We start from the raw sequence: 22,765 nt of genomic DNA on the forward strand, positions 1-22,765 counted from the left end.
TTGGAAAACCCTCAAGTTACCTAGCCTTTGGTGGGATTGCTTATCCTCCAGTACATCACTCTGATCTTCCTTTTCCCAGGAGCAGAGAAAATGCTGATCAATCTGAAGTGTCATGGAGAACACCTCCCAGACATTTCTCAACTTCTCATTCACTTCCTGGAACAGTATCTTATCCTTGTCTGCACTTAGAAACCTGTAAAAGTTGGGTTTCTTGTTGAAATGTTCTATCCGCTGCTTAGCTTCCAGCAGTGCCAGTTTAAAATCGTCCAGGACTTTGATGATGTGTTCAGACAGGTTCCTTTCTCCTTGGTCCTGAAGCCTCTGCAAAGCCCGTATCAGGCCCTTCACACGCTCTCCTAGACGCTCACTCTGTTTCTTGCAGTACTTCATCTTTTCACACTGTTTGTAGACCCCTTGGCCCAAGGCAATGATCGGCCCCAGTTTATCCATAACTGAAAGAAAAAGATGGAATAGGTTAAAGTCCCAGAATCTCCTGCACATTTATTACAGTGCTAAAAGAAAGTCTCTGGCATTGTCGTGTAAGGTAGAGATGACGTCATGCCCACCACATCTGTTCTGCCCACCACTTCTGTTCCAGCATCGCAGAGCTCAAGCTGGAAGTGTTGGTCTAGCGACCACTGCATTTTAATTTCTAGGAACTTACACTGTAGTAAAGTCTGTATGTGAGCTGTGACTGTGGCTTAGTGGAACAGTGCTTGCCTAGCATGCATGAGGCCCTGGGTTTGATTCTTCAGTACCACATAAACAGAAAAAGCTGGAAGTGGTGCTCTGACTCAAGAGGTAGAGTGCTAGAGTGTTGAGCAAAAGATGCTCGGGCTGGGAAGGTGGCTCAGTGGTAGAGTGCTTGCCTTGCATGCATGAGGCTGTAGGTTCAATTCCTCAGCACCACATAAGCAGAAAAAGCGGGAAGTGGCATGTGGCTGAAGTGGTAGAGCGCTAGCCTTGAGTTGAAGAGGTGAGGGACAGTGCTCAGGCCCTGAGTTCAAGCCCCAAGACTGGCAAAAATAAAAATAAAAATAAAAGAAAGAAAGAAAAGAAAAGAAAGGTCTAGATGTTTGTAGAGGAATGTAAACGTAAAATGAAATAACCCTAAGAATATATCCAGATGTTACTTGTAGTGAAACAATGAGGAAATGCTCGTTTTCAAAGTGAAAGAGTTGGGTGTGGCTCAAATGTTCAAGAGAGCCTTGCTTGGCAAGTCCTAGGCCTTGCGTTCAAGCTGTCCCTCAACCCCCTCCCCAAAGCGGGAACAAATCTTAAAAAATGAACCTACTTTGGCTACTCAGGTGGCTGAGATTTGAGGATTGCACTTCAAAGATAGCCCAGTCAGAACAGTCCATGAGACTTATCTCCAATTAATCACCAGAAACCCGGAAGTGGTGCTGCGGCTCAAATGGTACAGGGCTAGTCTTAAGCTGAAGAGCTCAGGGAACAGCGCCCAAGCCCAGAGTTCAAGCCCCACGACCGACCAAAAAACACAAACAAACCAACAACAACAACAACAACCAAAGTGGAAGCTACTCTTCAGCCTCTCCATCCAAGTAATATAATACAATAAGATACTATGAGTCCACCAGGCATCTTCATTGAATCGTCGGCTTCCCTCCACTCTCCACTCACACCCAGGGCCAGAAATGGGCTCCGGACAATGAAAAGAACTGCCATCCCTTGAGACCCGAAATCAGGGCTGGTGGGAATGCTCTCCAGTCCAGGGCAGCTCAGACAGGTCTGAGCCAGGTCAGGTCCCCAGCCTCCGCCCCTCTGCCATCTTCACCCCTGATTCTGCCCTGCCTTGGCACAGGTAGGTAGCTCCCTCCTCCATCCCCTGAGCGGAAACCACAGTCGCCCTGAGTTCCTGGAATTGGGGGGCCTCCACCAGGCTTTCCCTTCTCTGCTCCGCCCGCCCCGATCCCCCCTCCCAATCCGTGTACCTCAGGTTCCCCGAGAGCTCACTCCAGGGATTAGTGGCAGTGGTCCCGCGTCCCGCACTTGGCGTGCGCTGCGCTCTGCGCGCTGCGGGACCCACCCGCGGGTTCCGTTTCCTCTAAAGCGAAACCGTGGTCACCCCAGCTGCATCCAGCCCAGCCCTGGTCCCGGTCAGCCTGTTGGGCGGCCCCGGAAGCCAGCACCGAAGAAGAAGGCCAGGGAAGGCGTGGCATGCCTCTTCGGGGCTCCCAGCTGCCAACTGCCTAGAACTGAGGCCCTGGGGCCCTGCCCTTTCCAGGTAACTAGCCAGCGCCCTTCCCCTTCCGTCCTCCTGTCCCTTCCCAACAGCGGCCTCAATTCCCTGGGGAGCAGCCTGGCCAACGTCTGGGACTGGGAGAAGATGAACTGGTACCACCAGGATATACTATATGGACAGGCCTGGAAGTTGAGCCAAAACCAGCAACTAAGATTCTGTTTCTTTGAGCTGAATTCTACGGTTTTGTTTGGTTTGGTTGGGTTGGTTTGGTTTGGTGACAGAGTGTGGCTATGTCTTTTAGATTGGCCTCAAACTCACATTTCCTGAGTGCTGGGAAGAAAGCTCTGAACTACCATGCCTGAGGTACTACATAAATAAACTTGGGGAACCAGAGAGCAAAAGAGGTAAGCATCTCCCAGATTTGTCTGACAGGCTTGGCTTCAAATGGAGATCCTCAGATCTCAGCCTCCTGAGTAATTACGATTATATGCGTGAGCCACCACCACCCAATATAATCTATATTTTCTATATATAAATTCTTTGTCAGATAATGTCATTTCCAAAGGGTGGAAATAATTGGACAAAAAAAAAAAAAAGAATGTGGGTCAGGCACTGTCACACACCTATAATCCTAGCTACTCAGGAGGCTGAGATCTGATGATTGCAGTTCAAAGTCAGCCCAGGCAGGAAAGTCCCTGAGACTCTTACCTCCAATTAACTACCCAAAAGCCAGAAATGGAGCTGTGGCTCAAAGTGATAGAGCACAAAAGCTCAGGTACAATATCCAGGCCCTGAGTTCAAGCCCCAGGACCAGTACACACAGAAAGAATATAACCTAAACCTTGTACACTATACAAATAACCTAAATGGATCATAGATTTAAATGATCAGCTATATTGTGTGAGCCAACAGTGCTTGGCTTTCAAAAAGCTCTTTATCCACTTGCAGCACTTAGAGAGGTAGCGTTCTCTTTGGGTCACTCTTATCTTAAGGCTATAACTCTTTGGGTCTGTAACAGATCATCTGCTCTCTGTCCCTCTGGCCTGGATTTCAGTGGTGGTGGAAGGTTCTGTGGAACTTTGTCGCAACCTCAGTTGCAGCCACTGTTCAGTGGGAAACTCCCAAAAGCCAGCACCCCAATTGTACTGATGGCCCTCCACAGTAAGCACACTCCTCCATCTTCCTGCTTTGGCACAAGGACCTTTGTCAAGGCCAGGGAAATCTGCTTGGTTCGTGCGATGGTTTGAATGTGATTGGTCCCCACCAAAACTCCACCAAAGCTTTAATTCCCCAATGTAAGAGAAGTCTTTAAGATGCAGTAACGCTGTCTTGGGGTATTTCTATGCAAAACTGGAACTTCCCCTTAAACCTTTCTCCCCACATGCATAGGATGCAACCAGAGGCCAAACAGATGGAGCTACTAGATATGAGATTCTTAGCTTCCCAAATAAGTGTCTTTTCTTTATAAAATATCCAGTCTCAGGCATTTTGCTATAGCAACATGAGATGAACTATGACAGTTTGTATGATGGAGGTAGATAATAATTGTGTTTATGTGTGTGTGTGATTTGATGTGCCTAAGACAATCTTAAACCAGTGTGGGTGGAAATGACAGGTAAATGTTCGCCTTTTCATTCTTTTTTTTTTTTTTTTTTTCTTTTTGGCCAGTCCTGGGGCTTGAGTCAGGGCCTGGGTACCATCCCTGAGCTTCTTTTTTTTTTTTTTTTGGACCGGTCATGGGGCCTGAACTCTGGGCCTGGGCGCTGTCCCTCAGCTCTTCAGCTCAAGGCTAGCACTCTACCACTTGAGCCACAGCGCCACTTCTGGCTTTTTTCTTTTTGCTTATGTGGTGCTGGGGAATGGAACCCAGGGCCTCAGGCATGCAAGGCAGGGGCTCTACCACTGAGCCACCTTCCCAGCCCCCCTGAGCTTCTTTTGCTCAAGGCTAGTACTCTACTACTTGAGCCACAGTGCCACTTCTGGTACCAGAGCTTCATCCATGCTAAGCAAGCACTCTATTGCTAAGCCACATTCCCAGCCCCCCTTTTTATTCTTTAAGTAGACAATCCTGTCAGGTATTATTGATGCCCATGCAGAATTTATGTTTTGTTGATCATGGGGCTTGAACTCAGGACCTGGGTACTGTACCTGAGCTCTTTTGCTGAAGGTTAGCACTCTACCACCTTGAGCCACAGTGCCACTTCTGGTTTTCTGGCAGTTAACTGGAGATAAGAGTCTCACTGACTTTCTTACCCTGGCTGGCTTCAAACCTCAATCCTTAAATCTCCGTCTCCTGAGTAGCTAGGATTACAGACGTGAGCTACCAGTGTCGGCTATGCAGAGTTTTTATGAGAAACACGTACACATTCTAGCACGGCTCTCATGATCATTCCTTTCCCAGACCTTCTCAACCTATTCTCCTCACCTCTGCAATTCTCTCTCAAATACTTGCATTTATGATCTTGTTTTAGGTTTTGCATTTCCAAGAATCTAATTGAAGTAAGAACCTCACTTTTAGGCTTTAGTGAAAACAGGAGATTTTCTTCTACTTTCTTCTTTTCCTTGGCTATAGATGTCTGAGATGGAGGGAAGATGATGGGAGGTCTAGCATTTTCTAAGTTTCACATTCATCCTGTAGCTTTCTTTGTGGATAAAATTCATTCATCAGGCAAACCACCTGTGAAGAAAACTGCAGGTGAAATTTCACATATATTGTACTTTTTAGAAAGTTAGAACTGTGAAGTTTATATAAATCATTCAATTTTCTTCTCAAAACATGACAGATGAGACAAGAAAGTAAGTCAAAAGCAATGTTATTTTTGTTTTTTGCCAGTCCTGGGGCTTGAACTCAAGGCCTAGGCATGGTCCCTGAACTTCTTTTGCTCAAGGCTAGCACTCTACCACTTGAGGCACAGCGCCACTTCTGGCTTCGTCTCTGTATGTGGTGCTGAGGAATTGAACCCTGCATGCTTCATGCTAGCCTGCTTCATGCATGCTAGGCAAACGCTCTACCACTAAGCCACATTCCCAGCCCTGTTTTTTTTTTTGTTGTTGTTGTTTTGTTTTATGCTTGAACTAAAGGGCTGGGTGCTATCCTTTAACTTTTTTTTTCAAGGCTAGTGCTCTATCACTTGAGCCACAGCTCTACTTCCAGCTTTGTGCTGGTTAATTGGCGATAAGTGTATCATGGAATTTCCTGCCCAAGTTGGCTTTGAACCTAATCCTCAAATCTCAGCCTCCAAAGTAGCTAGGATTACTGGTGTGAGCTACCAGTGCTGGCTTAGCACTGGAATCTTGAAATCACAGACACCTTTTTTCCAGAACACTGCTTTATGACTGCCATAACGGACAGGGTTTCATGCTGCCACCAGAGGGCAGCAGAGGCCAGGGAAGAGGTAAAGAAGAAGGAAAAACAGAGAAACAACCAGCCAACCCAGATAACATTATTGGCCAGGGATGGGAAGGAAAGAAGACTTGACATTTATGGGGCCGTTTTAAGTTGGTCATTGTACTGGAAATCTCATAACGTTCAGAGGTAGAGATCAGAAGCCAGAGCCAAGGGAGGACTGGCATGAAGCAGAATGGAGAGAGCAGTTTTTCTGGCCTGCCCAACAACAACAGGTCTGAAAGATTAAGCACTACTCCAGACTGCAATTCAAGGCTCTGGGCCCATTCTTAGGAAGGCTGAGTATCTGATGGAGGACCAGGCAAGGCAAATCACCAGGATCATGAAGGTTAATTTGCAAATTTACTTTATATTGATCAGAATTTCTAGTTTTTCTCCTGAGCAAATGTTCAACTTTCTCTTTTAAAAAATTATTCAAATTACACACTTTAATACATGTGGGCTTTCTCAGTGATTATTATCTTGACCAATCAAAGCAGACAAAAGTCCAGGTGCTGATGACTCACACCTATAATCCTACCTACTCAGGAGCTGAGATCTGAGCATCCTGGTTCAGAGCAAAACACCTAACTGTGAAGATAGGTGCAGAGCCAGCGTGGGTAGAAAAATCCTTACGACTCTTAGCTCCAATTAACCAGCAAAAAGCTGTTAGTAGAAGTGTAGATGAAGTGATAGAGCACCAGTTGTAAGCAGAAAAAGCTAAGCAAGAGCACATGAGGCCCTGAGTTCAAGTCCTAGAACAAGCACAGGCACTGGCGCGTGTGTGCACACGTGTGTGTGCGCACGAGCACACACACACACACACACATACACAAAGCAGATAGAGGAAGTTGGACAGAAAGACAGACACACAAAGCAGATAGAGGAAGTTGGACAGACAGACAGACACACAAAGCAGATAGAGGAAGTTGGACAGACAGACAGACACACAAAGCAGATAGAGGAAGTTGGACAGAAATATGGCTATCATGGTCTTCGGTGTTAGTAAATTATAACTTTAAAAAACCCTCAGTTCTTACCTGGTCACAAAGAGCTTGCTTTATTGTTAGCAATGAGTAATAGTATAAAACAAAAAGGAATAAAATCTCTAAGTTAAAATGTTTATTTTTGTTAGGATAGCTGACAGTGATCCTGTCTATAATTATAATAAACCTTTCCCTCTCTTTGGAATGGAAAAATCCATTCAAAACATCCCAATCCTTGAAGTAAAGAAGTTGAAATCTGGATGCTGATAGGCTAGTGCCTGCAATTCTAGCTACTTGGGAGTCTGAGATTGGGAGAATGGTGAATTGAGGTCAGCCTTGGCAGAAAAAGTTGATAAGACCCCATCCTCAATGAAGGGCAGGGCATGGTGTCATGTGACTATTATCTTAGCTACATAGGAAGCCTAATAGGAATGTCCTCAGTGTGGTAGCAAAAATCAGGGCTGGAGGTTTGGATCAGTTGTAGTAGTACTTACCTAACAAGCACAAAAGCTCAAGAATTTCAGTAACACTAGAAGAAAAAGAACTTAAAAAAAATCTTAAGCTCTTGCTAAAAAAAGAATTCTTAAAATTCCTTTAGCTTGATGAACAGACATAATCTGTTCTTATTCTATACTAGTGAATATATTTCATACATTAAAGCATTGAGTTTCTTATTGACAAACCCAAAGTGAGAACTATATACCTTCTACTCCAAAGTGCAATCCTTCCATAATCATGTTCTTTCATATATACATATATATGTATCTATATGTGTATATTTATATATATCCATATATTTATATATATCCATAGATGGATATAAATAAATATGTGTATACACACAATGTTTGTTGTTGGTGGTGGTGGTCATGGGGCCTGAACTCTGGGCCTGGGTGCTGTCCTTCAGCTCTTCAGGTCAAGGCTAGCACTCTACCACTTGAGCCACAGCACCACCTCTGGCTTTTTCTGCTTATGTGGTGCTGAGGAATTGAACCCAGGGCCTCATGCATGCAAGGCAAGCGCTCTACCACCTTCCCAGCCCCACAATTTCTTTTTTACAGTTATCAATACTCATCTGACAAAAAACCCCCCTGAAAACCCAAGGTGTTAGAATGGCAAAGGCAAAAGAAATTTTAGATCTCAAGGCTCCAGAAACTAATGTTCATTAAAATAGTCTTCAGGATTGCTTAATATTTGAATGGCATCTGGTCCCCGTTTCTTTTTCAGGAGAAATGTGCAGACAGCATCAGTGGCCGGCTCTTCCTTCTGGAAGACCTAGTCCTTCCAGGCAGCCTCGTGCAAAACTTTGTCTCCCAACTTGTTCTGTTGGTTCAGGTCAATATTTGGATGAGTAGCTTTGTCTAAGCTATCACCACTCATTTGGTTGTCCAAACACTGTCAAGTAGCATAGGCTGCCTCGGCAACTTTTTTTTTGTTGTTGTTGGTCATAGGTCTTGAACTCTGGGCCTGGGCGCTGTCCCTCAGCTCTTCAGCTCAAGGCAAGCACTCTACTACTTGAGCCACAGTACCACTTCCGGTTTTCTGAATGGTTAACTGGAGATAAGAGTCTAGTGGACTTTCCTGCTTTAAACCACGATTCTCAGATCTCAGCTTCCTGAGTAGCTAGGATTACAGGCATGTGCCACTGGCACCCAGCTTCTTCTGCAAGTTTATGCAATGGATTTGCCTGCACAGTGTCACAGTTGCTTGGAATTAGCCCAGTCCTACCTTGGCAGGTCCCTTTCTACCAACTGGGACAGCTCACAGCAACAAGGCAGATAATATCACCTTCCTGTAAATGCACTTTGTCTGGAGTTCTGGGTTGGAAGGTACACAGAGCCCTAAAGACTTGCACTAGTTTGACTGGTTTGGGATGCGGCTTTGACATCTCGCTTCCTTGAGCAGCTACTGGAGACAACATATGAAAAGCCAGTGGTTCCCCTTTCATTGGCACTTGTGGCACCCTGAAGTTTCTTTTTGTCTAGTGTGCCATGGCGTACCTCCAATGATTAGTCCTGCACTTACTTTTTTTGTTTCGGTATTGGTTCTGGGGCTTGAACTCAGGGCCTGGGTGCTGACCCTTAGCTTTTTGGCTCAAGGCTAGTGCTTTACCATCTGGCCTATTCCCACTCTTGATGGTGGGAAGCTTGGACCTAAACTTTACCAATGAATCTCAGCTGGGGACAGATCAATTCCAGAAAAGTTCTCATTCCAGTAGTATATGTCAAGGTGGTTTTGGAGAGCAACCCTCCAGATACAGGCAGCGAGAGGAGATGTCATCTACAAAGAATTTAAAAACAGTAATAAAGCTAAGTCTGTCCCCAGTTTTACACAACCTAGTCAGTTAATATCCTTCTGGTGGGGCCAGGCACTGGTGGCTCACACCTGTAATCCTAGCTACTCAGGAGGCTGAGCTCTGAGGATTATGGTTCAAAGCCAGCCCTGCAGGAAAGTCTGTAAAACTCTTTACTCTAATTAACCACTAAAAAAGCTGGAAGTGGAGCTGTGACTCAAGTGGTAGAGTGCTAGCCATGAGCTTTGAGCAAAAAAAGCTCGGGAGCAGAGCCCAGGCCCTGAGTTCAAGCCCCAGGACTGTAACAGCAACAACAAAAGCCTTCCTGGTTAGAGAAACCCCTTCTCTCCCCACTCCCCCTTCTCAATTATGACGCGCCTGATGCAGTTACCATCCACAAACAACTATGGGTCTTTGTTGTTGTTGCTGTAGTTGTTTTTAATATATTTTATTTTTCAAAATATACAATTTATTTACATCTTTATTTCACAATTGTAGTTTTGTATAATTATTCAAAAATCTTTTAAATAGCCTCGCAGTAAACAGTACAAATCACAGGATCCATCACGCGTTAAGCCTTTACACCCATTGAGCTTTTGACAAGTTTCAAGTAGTAATGGTTTGTGGGTAAGAAAGGGACAAAACCAAAACAGCTGACTTCTTGCTGTTGTCATTGTTTTTTTTTTACATAGACTCACCATATGGGATTAGGAAGGGCCGTTGGAGCAGCTGATCTGTGGTCAGACTAAGGACATAGATGCCATTTAGAATTAAGACCCTCGCAGCGGCAGGAGGGTGGAGGGAGTTAAGGCACTTCATGAAGGGCCCTTCTTGGCTTCAGGAGGGTGCTGAGTGTGGGTAGAGACCCACCTGTGGCCCTCCAGATGGAGGCCAAACACCGTGGGGAACTACGCTGGGACTCCCAACGATGGAGAAGCTTTTTCAGCTTCCCTTACAGGAGAAGTTTGTGATTCTGGGACAGAGAAGAGATGGGCAGAGCAGCTGGTGATTCCCAAAGACAAGAGCCAGGGTCTCCACCGGCCTTGTAGACTAGGCCAGCCACTCTCAGGCTGTCTGTCCCAGGCCAGTGAGGGCTGGCTAGGTAAGAGTGCCAGTACTGCTGCTGAGTACAGCTGGAAGTACAGCTGTCCTCTGTGGCTGGCAGGGAGCAGAGGTCTGTGAGAGGGGCGGGTGAGAGGTATCATGCTGTCTCATCTGTGAGTGCTGTTCATTCACCTCCAGTCACCAGCCCCTCTCTGGGAAGGATAGGAGGGAAAGATGGGCAGCAGGCTCTGCACATCCTTCACCCCTGTACCTGGGGCAGCTCCAGGGAGCTCCAGGTGCTAAGGCACAGGTCGGGGGGTCTGTTTCCTTCATACCCCTAGGGGCCATTAGCTGGGCGCTGAAGCAGTCCTGTAGACTAAGGCTTAGGTAGGGATGCCAGTGGCCAGGATCAGGATGGCCTGGGAAGAAGCCCGTCCCTAAGGGTTACCTGGCCTTAAGGCAATATGATCTTCCCACAGCCCGAACAGGCCATCCTGCCACAGGTCTCCTTAGTCCCCGCCTCCAAGTCCCAGGATGGGACAAAGCCCATCCTACTTATCCAGGTCTGCCTGCTTAGCAAGGCTTGGATGGAAAGTAGCAGGGATGGCAGAGCACAGACTCAGGAGCCAGGGCTGGACCGAAGGCAGCGGGGAGGGGCTGGGGGCTGTCATTGTGTCTTCAGGTGGCGTTCCTCTGGCATGAGCGTGTGGAAACAGTAATCCCACAACTTACTACTAATGCCAAATCCTAGGGAGAGAGAGAGACAGACGGGGGAGAAGGTGAGACGGGAGGCAGGAGCAGAGAGACATTTTCGCAGGAAATCATGCAGTCTAGGATTAGCAGGCAGGGAGGCTTTCCAGTCCAGGGACACTGTGGCCAAAGCCAAGGGCAGGTCACCTGTGTGTCCCCAGAATAGAGTTAGAATGATCTCCACTTCCTCCTCTGCGTTCCTGGGACAGCCGGGCCCGCCTGCCTCTTCTCCTCTCACCTCCCACGTTGTTCTTGCCAATGGCCTGAAGCTCTTTCTCCACACATCAAGAGTTGGGCTTCTACTTATTTGGGGTTTCAAGGACAATGACATCATCAGCGACCCCTTCCTAGACCTTTTTTCTGCTTTCTTTTTCTCTTTTGGAAGACTGGGGACTTGAACTTGGTACCTGATGCTTTGCTCATTTGGCTGGTGCTCTACCAATCCCTCAAAGATCATTTTTATTTAGCTATTTCCTGTCTGGCCACATGTGGCTACTGAGTACTGGGAATATAGTTGGAACCACAGAGGAAAGGAATTGCTGATTTCATTTAATTCAGGTTTTTTTTTTTTTTTTTTAATGCTGGTACTAGGGCTTGAACTCAGGTCCTCCAGTTCTTGGTTGGCTTTTTTTTTTTTGCCCTCAAGGCTGGTACTCTACCACTTGAGACACAGCTCCACTTCTGGCTTTTTGCTGGTTCACTGGAGATAAAAGTCTCATGGACTTTTGTTTCCAAGCTGGCTTTGAACCATGATCTCAGATCTCAGCTTCCTGAGTAGCTAAGATTATAGGCATAGATCACCAATCATAAATAATTTGTTTTAAATGGTGATCAAATGTTGAAAAGATAATAATTTAGTTATACTTGGTTAAGATCTCATTTATTTATTCTTATTTTTTAATATGCCTACTAGAAAGTTTCAAAACACATATGTGGCGCACATAAATAATTTGTTGGACAGCACTGGACCCTCCTTTCATTCATGTGGTCTTCAAATACCATCTTGCTTTCTTTTCTTTTCCTTTTTTTTTTTTCAGTTGTTGTGAAGCTTGAACTCCGAGCCTGGGAAATGTCTCTGAGCTTTTGTGCTCAAGGCTATCACTCTACTATTTTGAGTCGCAGCTTCCTTTTCTGGTGGTTAACTGGAGATAAGAATCTCACAGACTTTCCTGCCTGGGCTGGCTTTGAACTGGGATCCTCAGATCTCAGCTTCCTGAGTTGTTAAGGTTATAGGCATGAGCCACCGATGCCTGGTCTTGCTTTTTTTTTCTATTTTTGGGGGGGGGGCGGTCCGGTCGTGGGGCCTGAACTCTGGGCCTGGGCGCTGTCCCTCAGCTCTTCAGCTCAAGGCTAGCGCTCTACCACTTGAGCCACAGCACCACTTCCAGTTTTTCTTTTTGCTTATGTGGTGCTGAGGAATCGAACCCAGGGCATCATGCATGCAAGGCAAGTGCTCTACCACTGAGCCACCTTCCCAGCCCTTTTTTTTTTTTTCTTTATGGCAACTTACACTGCCTGAAATTGTCCATGCCATTTACTGATGTCCTTGTCTGTCCCTGTGTGGTCAGCCTGAACCTGCAGTTGTCGGGAAGCACCCCCTTGTGCAGGCCCAGTGTCCTGAATGGAGAGGGGCTCATTGCAGTTGTCAAATTCTTCAATGCATAAACTTAAGGATGTTGGGAGGTGCTGACCCAGCCTTACCTGACCTCTGGTGTTCAAAATGATGCTTCACGTGGTAGGCCTTCATGCTGTACAGGTAGGAGCCCTTGTGTGGTGAGCCGAAGTGTAGGTAGTAATGGATCATGTCGTAGATGACATAACCTAGGAGGCCCCCCGCAAACACAGTGCCCGCCACAGCCTCGGGCAGGATGAGCCGCAGGAGTACGTAGAAGAAGGCGATCACCAGAGAGGCTGGCAGAGGGGGGAAGACCAGGCGGGAGCCATCAAAGGGTGCCTGTGGATGGAGAGGCCTGGGTATCAGCGGCAGCCCTGAGCCCCAAGGCCTCTGGTCACAGCACACCGAGCCAGAAATGCCTCCCACGGAAGATGGAGGAGAGAAGCCGGACACCTCCGTGAAGGAAGAGCAAGCTGTCGTGTAGGTAGGTGAAGTGCCTTTTGTGGCTTTGGTGTTCTCTTCCCCATTTCCAAGCCAGGATGGAACCTGGCAAACTGGCCAGAGCCACAGCGCCACTTCTGGTTTTCTGATGGTTAATTGGAGATAAGAGTCTCATGGACTTTGCTGCCTGGGCTGGCTTTGAACTGCGATCCTCAGATCTCAGCCTCCTGAGTAGCTAGGATTACAGGCGTGAGCCACCAGTGCCTGGCTCCAGAGCTTTCTTGCGTTCACCCTTAAGTTGCAACCCCTAGTCAGAGGGCTTTTGTAGAGACTGGGGGCTGAGGTGGTCTGGCATGGAAGCACACAGACAACCTGGGGTTAATGCAGTGTCTGCTTTCCTCGCCCCAATTTCCCAACTGAGGCTTCTTGGTTTAAGGAGGTATTGTCACAGTGAATCAGAGAAAGAGCCAAGCCTTTGGCTCTTGAACTTCCAGGGCTGAGAACCTAGACAGAGGCTGTTTTGAGATTTCTTGGTGAACATGTGGAAAAGAGAAGGACCTTCCGGAGGAAGAAGAGGGAGAGGAAGAGGAAGAAGTGGAAGAGGGAAAAAGCAAGTAATATCTGGTGTGCTGCCCATGCTAACAGCAACAGGATCAGTAAGTCAGGAAAACCAGCTCACAGATCAAGGAGGGAACTGGTGCCAGTGGCTCACACCTATAATCTTGGCTACTCAGGAAGCTGAGATCTGAGAATTGTGGTTTGAAGGCAAGGTGGACTGCTGGAATGCTGACTCGTTCTGGGGACAGCAGAGAGGATACCAGCCCCATCAACTTGAGAACTCTCCTAGTCAGTCAGTGAAATCTCCAGTGTGGCTGAGTTCACCAGGCGTAAGTTATTCGTCATCAGTTCATCCCCAGGACTGCAGATTTTAGTGGCTTTTTTTCTCCCCACATCTGAACTCATATCTTGCCCCTATCTAGGGGCTGGGAATGTGGCTTAGCGTAGCATGCATGAAGCCCTAGGTTCAATTCCTCAGTAACACATAAACAGAAGAGGCTGGAAGTGGCACTATGGCTCAAGTTGGTAGATAGAGTGCTAGCCCTGAGCCAAAGAAACTCAGGGACTGTGCCCACGCCCTGAGCTCAAGCCCCAGGATTGGCAAACAAACAGAACCCATATCTGGATACCAGAAAATGCCATTCTAAATTATTTTTTAAAATGATATAGTTAAAATATTTTTAACATTTTAAAAATATTGTGGCAGCAGGGCACCGGTGGCTCACGCCTGTAATCCTAGCTACTCAGGAGGCTGAGATCTGAGGATTGCAGTTCAAAGCCAGCCCGAACAGGAAAAGCCTTGAAACTCTTATCTCCAATAAACCACTCAGAAAACCCGAAGTGGCGCTGTAGCTCAAGTAGTAGAATGCTAGCCTTGGCCTGAAGAGCTGAGGGACAGTGCCGAGGCCCAAAGTTCAAGCCCCATTACTGACAAAAATAAATAAATAAATAAATAAATGATTAAAAAATACACATACAGATTGTGGCTCAAAGTGGTAGGACACTTTTGTGTCTTGAGCAAAGGAGCTGAGATACAATGCCTAGGCCCAGAGTTCAAACTCCATGACCAAAGTGTGCGTGCGTGCGTGTGCGTGTGTGCGCACATGCGCGCGCACACACACACACACACACACACACACTCATTATATCAAGCATGAAGTCCTAAGTTCAAACCCCAATACCACTGAAAAAGTACCATAGCTACCACATTTTCTGATTTATACCCATCAAGAAACAGAAGGTGGGGGAGAAGATCTCATTCTTTTGAATAATGAGAGGGGATGAAAATGTTTGGGAAAAGTCTAGAGCATGGGGGTTCACAGAGGGTCCCCTAGGAGAGGCCAAGGACATACAGGGACAGCGAGGCCACGGGGCGGGGGCGGGGGCAGCGCTGGCTTCCTGTGGCAGATGTGGCGTCCATCTCAGCTTCCAGAAATGCCACGCAGTCCCTGCAGAGCCCTGGGGGAGCTGTCATGGCGGACAGCACATTTGCTCAGAACCACTGCACACTGCACCATAGTCTGGCCGCGTCAGCAGTGACCTTGTACGGGTTGCTGAGTTGCTTAGTTTTCCCAAGCCTCAGTTTCCTGAGTAGACTACAGCCTCATCTTCAGAAGGAGACTGCACAAGGACTAGGCTCTTCTCTTTTCTTTTCTATTTTATTTATTTATTTATTTTTGGGTCCGGTCGTGGGGCCTGAACTCTGGGCCTGGGCGCTGTCCCTCAGCTCTTCAGCTCAAGGCTAGCACTCTACCACTTGAGCCATAGCGCCATTTCCAGCTTTTTTCTTTTTGCTTATGTGGTGCTGAGGAATCGAACCCAGGGCCTCAGGCATGCAAGGCAAGCGCTCTACCACTGAGCCACCTTCCCAGCCCCTTTTCTTTTCTTTTTGTGCTGGTCCTAGGGCTTGAACTCTAGGCTGGGGGTTGTCACTGCGCTTCTTTCTGTTCAAGGTTAGTGCTCTACCATTTGACCCACAAGGCCACTTCTGGCTTTTTCTGAATAGTTTTTTGGAGATAAGAAAGAGTCTCACAGGGCTGGGATGTGGCTCAGTGGCAAAGCACTTGCTGAGCAAGCGCAACATCCTAGGTTCAATCCCCAATACCAAAAAAGAAAAAAGACAAAAAAAAAAAAATCAGTTTGGGGTGGGGAATGTGGCTTAGTGGTAGAGTGCTTGCCTAGCATCCATGAAGCCCTCAGTTTGATTCCTCAGTACCACATAAACAAAAAACAAATAATACAGATTAGAAGAAAAAAAAACATTAAAAAATTAAAAAAAAAGAGTCTCATGGACTTTCCTGCCCAGGCTGACTTCGAACCAGAATCCTCAGATCTCAGTCTATTGAGTAGCTAGGATTACAGGCATGTACCACTGGCACACAGCAGGTGTTTTTTAAAATCTATTTTGTCACAGATGCTTAGCATGGTGCCTGGCACCTGGTGAGCAGGTGTTAGAGAAATGAATGAATGCATGAGTTTCTGGGGAGATTAAAGATGACTCAGAGCGCCTGGTGCTTATGATGGTGCACGTGTGCACAGATACACACAAACATTCCTGGCCTGGTTCTGATTTGGATATCTAGTCCAAGTCACCCCTCTGAGTACTGCCAAACACTCTAGGTTTCCCATTGTTCCTAGCTCAGAACCAAATATCCGGAACCCCCACCGATCCTGGAAGTTACAGCTGTAAGGACCGTGTCACTCACCTTGTGGTGCTGACCATGCATGACGAAGTGCAGCATGATGAGGTAATAGCTGTGGCTGGGGGGCTTCATGTGGAACAGAAAGCGGTGGATGAGGTACTCTATGAGGCTCCAGAGCACTATCCCCAGCACGAAGAGGCCAGGGAACACGGACTTAGGGACGGCAACTGAGTACTCTGCACAAAATCCAAGCACAGAAATCTCAGCATCTGAAGATGACTTGAGCAAGCTAAAGATGGAGTCAGAACGGCTGAACAGTCATGATTTTCCTGAAACCTACCCCTTTGGTGACACCTGCAGCCTTACTATGCTCACTGCCTTTCTCTACTTCATTCATCGTGACCTCTGGGAGAGGTCAGACCTCGTGCCTTCCCTAGCCCCGAGCTTTTTTTCTTTTTGCTTATGTGGTGCTGAGGAATCGAACCCAGGGCCTCAGGCATGCAAGGTAAGCGCTCTACCACTGAGCCACCTTCTCAGCCTCTGGCCATATTTCTTGTACAGTTAAAACACGATAGCTTTAAGTCAGGTGGGTAGCTCACACCTGTAATCCCTAGCTACTCAGGAGGCTGAGATCTGAGGATTGTGGTTTGAAGCACTAGCACAGGCAGGAGTCTGTGAGACTCTTTTTGCTGTTGTTGTTGGTCATGGGACTTGAACTCAGGGTCTAGCCACCGTCCCTGAGCTTTTTCACTCAGGATAGTGCTCTACCACTTTGAGCTACAACTCTATCTACTTTTGGGTTTTGGTTAATTGGAGATAAGAGTCTCAGGGGGACTTTTTGGCTTGGGCTGATTTCAAACTGTGAGTATCTAGGATTACAGGAATAAGCCACCAGGACCCAGCTCCCCGAGAGACTTTTATCTCCAATTAACTACAAGAAAAACAGAATTGGAGCTACGGCTCAAAGTGGTATAGCTCTAGTTTTGAGTAAAAAAGCTAAAAGACTATGGCTAGGCCCTGAGTTCAAGCCCCACAACTGAAAACCAAAACCAAAACAATAACATTAGATGAGTGTTGGTAGCTCATGTCTGCAATTTTCGCTAGTCAGGAGGCTGAGATCTGTAGATTGGGGTTCAAAGCCAGCCTGGGCAGGAAAGTTCATGAGACTCATATCTCCAACTAACCAAAAAAGAAAGCTAGAAGTGAAGCTGTGGGTCAAGTGATAAAACACCAGCTTTAAGAAAAAAAAAAAAAAAAGATAAGATACAGAGCCCAGGCCCTGAGTTCAAACCCAAGTACCAGCACAAACTGCCCCATCCCAAACAACCAACAATAGCTTTATCAAAATACAGGTTTTTTTTTTTTTTTTTTTTTTGGGGGGGGTCTGGTCGTGGGCCTGAACTCTGGGCCTGGGCGCTGTCCCTCAGCTCTTCAGCTCAAGGCTAGCGCTCTACCACTTGAGCCACAGCGCCACTTCCGGCTTTTTTCTTTTTGCTTATGTGGTTCTGAGGAATAGAACCCAGGGCCTCAGTCATGCAAGGCAAGTGCTCTACCACTGAGCCACCTTCCCAGCCCTCAAAATACAGTTCTTGTACAATGCAATTTACCCAGGTAAAGGGTGCTATTCAGTGGTTTTGTTAGTGTATTTGGAGTCTGCACAGTGGATGATAGAAGCTGATGTTCCTTCCCAGGTTCATCCTGGGTGCTGCCTCTGTCCCTGTTGAAGTTTTGACCCTCTAAGCTCCTCATGTCATGGTTTTCTTGACAGGGACATAGCTCCTCTAGCTTGAAAGGCAGAGCTAATATATTAGCTGATGATATGGTGAGTGTACCTGTTAGATTATATAGCAGCAATAATCTCTGATTAAATAGCAATGCCTTAACAGTCCTTTTTGTTTTTGTTTTTGTTTTTTTTGGTGCCAGTCTTGGGGGCTTGAACTCAGGGCCTGGGTGCTATCCCTGTGCTTTTGTGCTCAGGGCTAGTGAGTGCTCTACCACTTTGAGCTACAGCACCATTTCTGGCTCTTTAGTAGTTAATTGGAGATAAGAATCTGCTGTGGCTGGCTTTGAACTGCAATCATCATATCTCAGCCTTCTGAGTAGTAGGATTACAGGCCTGAGCATCGGGTACCTGGCTTAAGCAGTCCTATTCTTTTTTTTTTTTTTTTTTTTTTTTTTTTTAAGTCAATCGTGGACCTGGGCGCTGTCCCTCAGCTCTTCAGCTCAAGGCCAGCACTCTACCACTTGAGCCACAGCACCACTTCTAGTTTTTTGGTGGTTAATTGGAGATAAAAGTCTCATGGACTTTCCTGCCTGGGCTGGCTTTGAACTGAGATTCTCAGATCTCAGCCTCCTGAGTAGCTAGGATTACAGGCGTGAGCCACCAGTACATGGCTTAAACAGTCCTATTCTGTATTCTCCTTCCCTGCAGAGCTCTCCAGGGCCCCTAGGAATCCTGAGGAGTTTCCCCTTGTTCAGCCATGTCCAGAGCCCCATGTACCATTTGTGGCGTGTAGCTCTGGATACCCAGAAGCTTTTCTAGCTGTAGGCTGGCCTCCGCCCTTGCTGTATCTCCTTCAGCCCGATCTTTTACTTAGATGTGAGTCCTCACTAGCTACCACTCCCCTTGCTTGCCCTCCCCTCCTTGCTTTTGCATGCTATTCATGCATCTAGGAATTTCAGCCTTGAAGTGGCGTCTCCCTTCAGTTTGCGCTGCCTCTTGGCTCCCCCAATTCTTCTGCATTTATTATGGGGTAATCTTTTGTCTAGCAGCTGCACTGAGCCTCCGTCAAGTGTACCCTTGCCTTGCGGGCTTTTCTTTGCTCTGCCTGTGGCTCGTGCTTTGCATGATCTGCTGGGGCTGAAGAAGGCACGTGGCAACATATGTCATCTTCCACCATTGGTGGCCTCCCAGCCACGGGCTTCCTAGCTCTCCACACTGGGCCTTTATTACACAGGCATATTTTAGCTGCCCTCAAATCACTGTCGCTGCATGTAGAGCAGTCCCCTCCTATAGGTCAAGGCTCTGCCCGCCTCCTCACCCCAGTATCACCCTGTCTGCCCATCCGGTTGAAGCTGGTACTGAGTGGCATCTCTGGAGGAATCCAGCAGAGGGACTGGGGCCAAAGCTTCAGTGTCCCTTCCCCCCACCAGCTATCGTCCCTGGCGGCTCTGCCACTGTTGCCGATTGTTAGGGGAGAGCTGGGCGGACAGTGGGCGATTCAGCTAGCAGGCCTCTGAGCAACAAGCTCTGTGCTGTGTCCAAGCTATTCAGCGTAGGCAGAAAAGGGTAACCTTGGCTCCTGGGGCACACACGGTAACCCTGTGTGCCCAGGAGCAGCTCTGTGCTGGGCTGGGGTGGTGGAACTTTCTACAGCTTGCTCATTCTCCATCCCATCCATTGACAGATGTCAACTGTTGACAGGAGCTCAGGGCCAAGGAGAACACAGGTCCCCTGCCTCTGGGATTCATGGGAACAGGTCAAGAAGAAACATGTTTCACCTGTTGTGAACGATGTGAAGAGTCGGACATTGCCCTGGGCGAGGGTTCCGTAATAGATCCAGCTGAGATACAGCATCAGAGGCACCCAGACGATGGGGACACTGTACCTGCAGAGGGCAATCGGGGTGAGATACATGCACTGTATATGGGGGTATTGACAAGGTCTAGCTTCCCTAGAGGCATACATTTATACCAGGGAGGGGACTAAGTGACACCAAATCATATGCAGAAAGGACCCTGGTGTGGGGGAAAAAAAGAGGAGGGAAGTTGTGAATCCATCTGCCCATCTCTGAGATGTCATTGGCAGAAAAGAACTGTGTACCAAATCTGTGCAGCTGGGTAAACATTGACCTCTTGTGGCCAATGAGGTAATTGCAGGTAAAATTGTTCCATGGATATTAGAGGCTGCCAGCCCCACAGAGGAGTCTAGAAAAGACCAGGGAAGCCGGGCGCTGGTGGCTCACGCCTGTAATCCTAGCTACTCAGGAGGCTGAGATCTGAGGATCATGGTTCAAAGCCAGCCCAGGCAGGAAAGACCATGAGACTCCTATCTCCAATAAACCACCAGAAAACCGGAAGTGGCGCTGTAGCTCAAGTGGGAAAGTGCTACCCTTGAGCTGAAGAGCTGAGGGACAGCACCCAGGCTCAGAGTTCAAACCCCATGACAGACAAAAAAAAAAAAAAAAAAAAAGAAACGACCAGGGACAGCTTTCAAAGAGATTTCTGGCCATATGTCACACACTCAGTGAACAAAATCATAGTCAGGATTAGATTATGCCTATGGCATGTCCCATTTTTGTACATTGGACATATGAGAGAGGGACTGTGTCTTTTGTATCTGAGACGGAGAACCCATGACAGGTTCCATTTAGAGCTCACCAGACAGTCTTGGACAAGGCCTCAATGAGGTCTGAATGGAAGAGACGGATGGGCCTGGTCACTGGCTGGTGGACCCATTCATCATACTTCTCTCCCAAGCTGCCCACTTGCCACAGAAGAGGCTTCTGCCAGTCTACTAGGTCCTGCAAAACACAACAAGGACCATATAAAACCATCCTTAGCATACATTAGTTGTACACAGGGATTTCACTGTTACATTTCCATTACACGTGAACATACATCCCGGTAAATTTGTGTATCTTGATTAGATTTGTTTCTTCCAAAATGTAGATCCTTGACAGTCATACCTTCCTGTTGTACTCACTCCCATTTTCCTGGTTACAGCATCCCATTCCCCAGCCCCATCTCATGGAAATGCCAGTCCCGAGCCTTGAACTTGGAATTTTACTGTCTCCATAAGCTTTTTCACTCATAGCTAGTGCTCTACCACTTGAACCACACCTCCACTTCTGGCTTTTGGCAGGATAATTGGAGATAAGAGTTTCATGGATTTGGGGCTGGGAAGGTGGTTCAGTGGTAGAGTGCTTTCCTTGTATGCATGAGGCCCTGGGTTTGATTTCTCAGAACCACATAAGCAGAAAAAGCTGGAAGTGGTACTGTGGCTCAAATGGTAGAGCGCTGGCCTTGAGCTGAAGAGCGAGGGACAGCACCTAGGCCCAGAGTTCAGGCCCCACGATCAAAAAAAAAAGTTTCATGGATTTGTCTGCTCAGTCTGTGATAGTTAACAAACATCTGTGATGATTATCTTATCTTTAAACTACAATTGAGGGCTGGGAAGGTGGCTCAGTGGTAGACCGCTTGCCTTGCATGCATGAGGCCCTGGGTTCGATTCCTCAGCACCATATAAGCATAAAAAGCCAGAAGTGGTGCTGTGGCTCCAGTGGTAGAGCACTAGCCTTGAGCTGAAGAGCTGAGGGACAGGGCACAGCCCAAGTTCAGGCCCCATGACTGGCAAAAAATGAGTCAAGCGGAAAAGGTCAGATAATGTGATGTCAGGAAAATGAACCCTTAGATATGTATTTTAATGTTTTTTTCTTTCATGCATGTGTTTCTAACACATTTATAAGATTATCTCTTTGTTGCTTTGCATGTCCCTCCCCCACAGTATAACCCCTGCTTTCACTATATTTGATGTCAGTATAACTTGTGGAGGAGATGGGGAAAAACCAGTTGTTTAAGGATACAGGTGGACCTGTTGCAACAATGAGAAGTACAAGTTGTCATGTCCAAAACGAGCTTTACAACGTCGGTGCGGGGGGGGGGGGGGGGAAGGGGGGGAAGGAGAAGGATTGGGATTGGGGGGGAGGGGGGAGGCTGGGAAGGGATGTGAAGGGTAAACCAAAGGAGGAGGGTGCAATGCTTGGTAAGAAATGTACGCATTATCCTGCCCATGTAATTGTAACCCCTCTGTACAGTATGTTCACAAATAAAATTAAATTAAATTAAAAAAACTACAATTGAATGTGCACTAATGAAGGAACAATTAGCGTATGATGAATAATTTATAGATTATTCAAATATGCTCAAAGCTTTTACTCATAAGAATGCAGCTCAAAAAAGTTGGGAGGCTGTACATGTAGGCAATGGGAGGCTTTGAAGGTTTCTGATGACTTTAAGGAATTGAAAGAGATTAATCTGGGCTCCAAACAGAAAAGAACAATGAACTTGGAGTGAGGTAAAACCTTCAAAGCCTGCCTCTCCCATTTACCAACTGTGTGAGCCTGAGAGCTCCCACGATCTCTTGTCTGTGAAGCTTTTCGTTTCCAGTTTTCTTGATGAGGTGGTAAAGGAGAAATAGCCATCTGGGCCCCTGTAACATGCCTTGTCCTGAAGTCAGCTTTGATATTAGTAGGACCACATGAGCTCTCTCAAGTGTGGGGTTGGCATGGTCTTCTTCACTCTTTTACTTTTAACCTGTGTATGTCTTTGTAGTTAAAGTACATCTCTGGCAGACAGTGTAGAATTGGTCTTGCTTTTCTTACTTTTTGTCTGTCATGGGGTTTGAACTTGGGGCCTGGGTGCTGTGTCTGAGCTCTTTTGTTCAAAGCTAGTCCTCTACCACTTTGAGCCACAGCACCACTTCTGTTTTTTTTTAGTGGTGATTGGAGATAAGAGTCTCACAGACTTTCCTGCCCAGGCTGGCTTCGAACCATGTTTCTCAGAGCTCAGCCTCCCTGAGTAGGTAGGATAACAGGAGTGAGCCACTGGCAGACCGTGGCCTTGCTTTTCTATCTATTCAATGTCTGCCTTTTAATTGAAATATTTTCTATTTACATGTAATGTTGGACTCAATTCACGTTCTTGCTGTTTTCTGTTTCCTGTTCTTCCTTTCTTGATTCATTTGCATTAAAAAATATTCTTTCTACATGGCTGGGAAGGTGGCTTAGTGGTAGAGTGCTTGCCTAGCATGCATGAAGCCCTGGGTTTGATTCCTCAGTACCACATAA

The 22,765-nt window shown here is 46.9% G+C and overlaps 2 protein-coding genes and 1 long non-coding RNA gene across 5 annotated transcripts in view; 1 reads left to right on the top strand and 2 right to left on the bottom strand.

The window, feature by feature from the left end:
- Mlkl (mixed lineage kinase domain like pseudokinase) overlaps positions 1-4,872 on the bottom strand; it is a 19,465-nt gene extending 14,593 nt beyond the window's left edge. For 2 of the 3 annotated variants that reach the window (XM_070026296.1, XM_070026294.1), the window contains exons 1-2: positions 1,953-2,111; positions 21-452 (exon numbers count right to left, since the gene is read on the bottom strand). In XM_070026296.1, coding sequence (XP_069882397.1) covers positions 21-450 — 430 coding nt within the window. In that variant the 5' untranslated portion in view covers positions 451-452; positions 1,953-2,111. Of the gene's footprint in view, positions 1-20; positions 453-1,952; positions 2,112-4,715 lie in introns of those variants that run through there. The other variant, XM_070026295.1, reaches the window with a different exon arrangement.
- LOC138829761 (uncharacterized) lies at positions 2,118-16,130 on the top strand. Its single transcript, XR_011372718.1, has 3 exons — positions 2,118-2,245; positions 2,505-2,607; positions 15,913-16,130. It is a non-coding gene; the product is annotated as an uncharacterized lncRNA (long non-coding RNA).
- The window catches only part of Fa2h (fatty acid 2-hydroxylase), a 48,622-nt gene continuing 35,120 nt past the window's right edge, over positions 9,264-22,765 (bottom strand). The window contains exons 3-7 of the mRNA XM_070026297.1: positions 20,298-20,440; positions 19,419-19,525; positions 15,981-16,153; positions 12,363-12,615; positions 9,264-10,658 (exon numbers count right to left, since the gene is read on the bottom strand). Of these exons, the coding sequence (XP_069882398.1) occupies positions 10,579-10,658; positions 12,363-12,615; positions 15,981-16,153; positions 19,419-19,525; positions 20,298-20,440 (756 nt within the window). The 3' untranslated portion in view covers positions 9,264-10,578. The remainder of the gene's footprint in view (positions 10,659-12,362; positions 12,616-15,980; positions 16,154-19,418; positions 19,526-20,297; positions 20,441-22,765) is intronic.

The sequence above is a fragment of the Dipodomys merriami genome, unplaced genomic scaffold, assembly GCF_024711535.1.
Source record: "Dipodomys merriami isolate MVZ:Mamm:240054 unplaced genomic scaffold, mDipMer1.0.p SCAF_176, whole genome shotgun sequence".
NCBI classification, from domain to species: Eukaryota; Metazoa; Chordata; class Mammalia; order Rodentia; family Heteromyidae; genus Dipodomys; species Dipodomys merriami.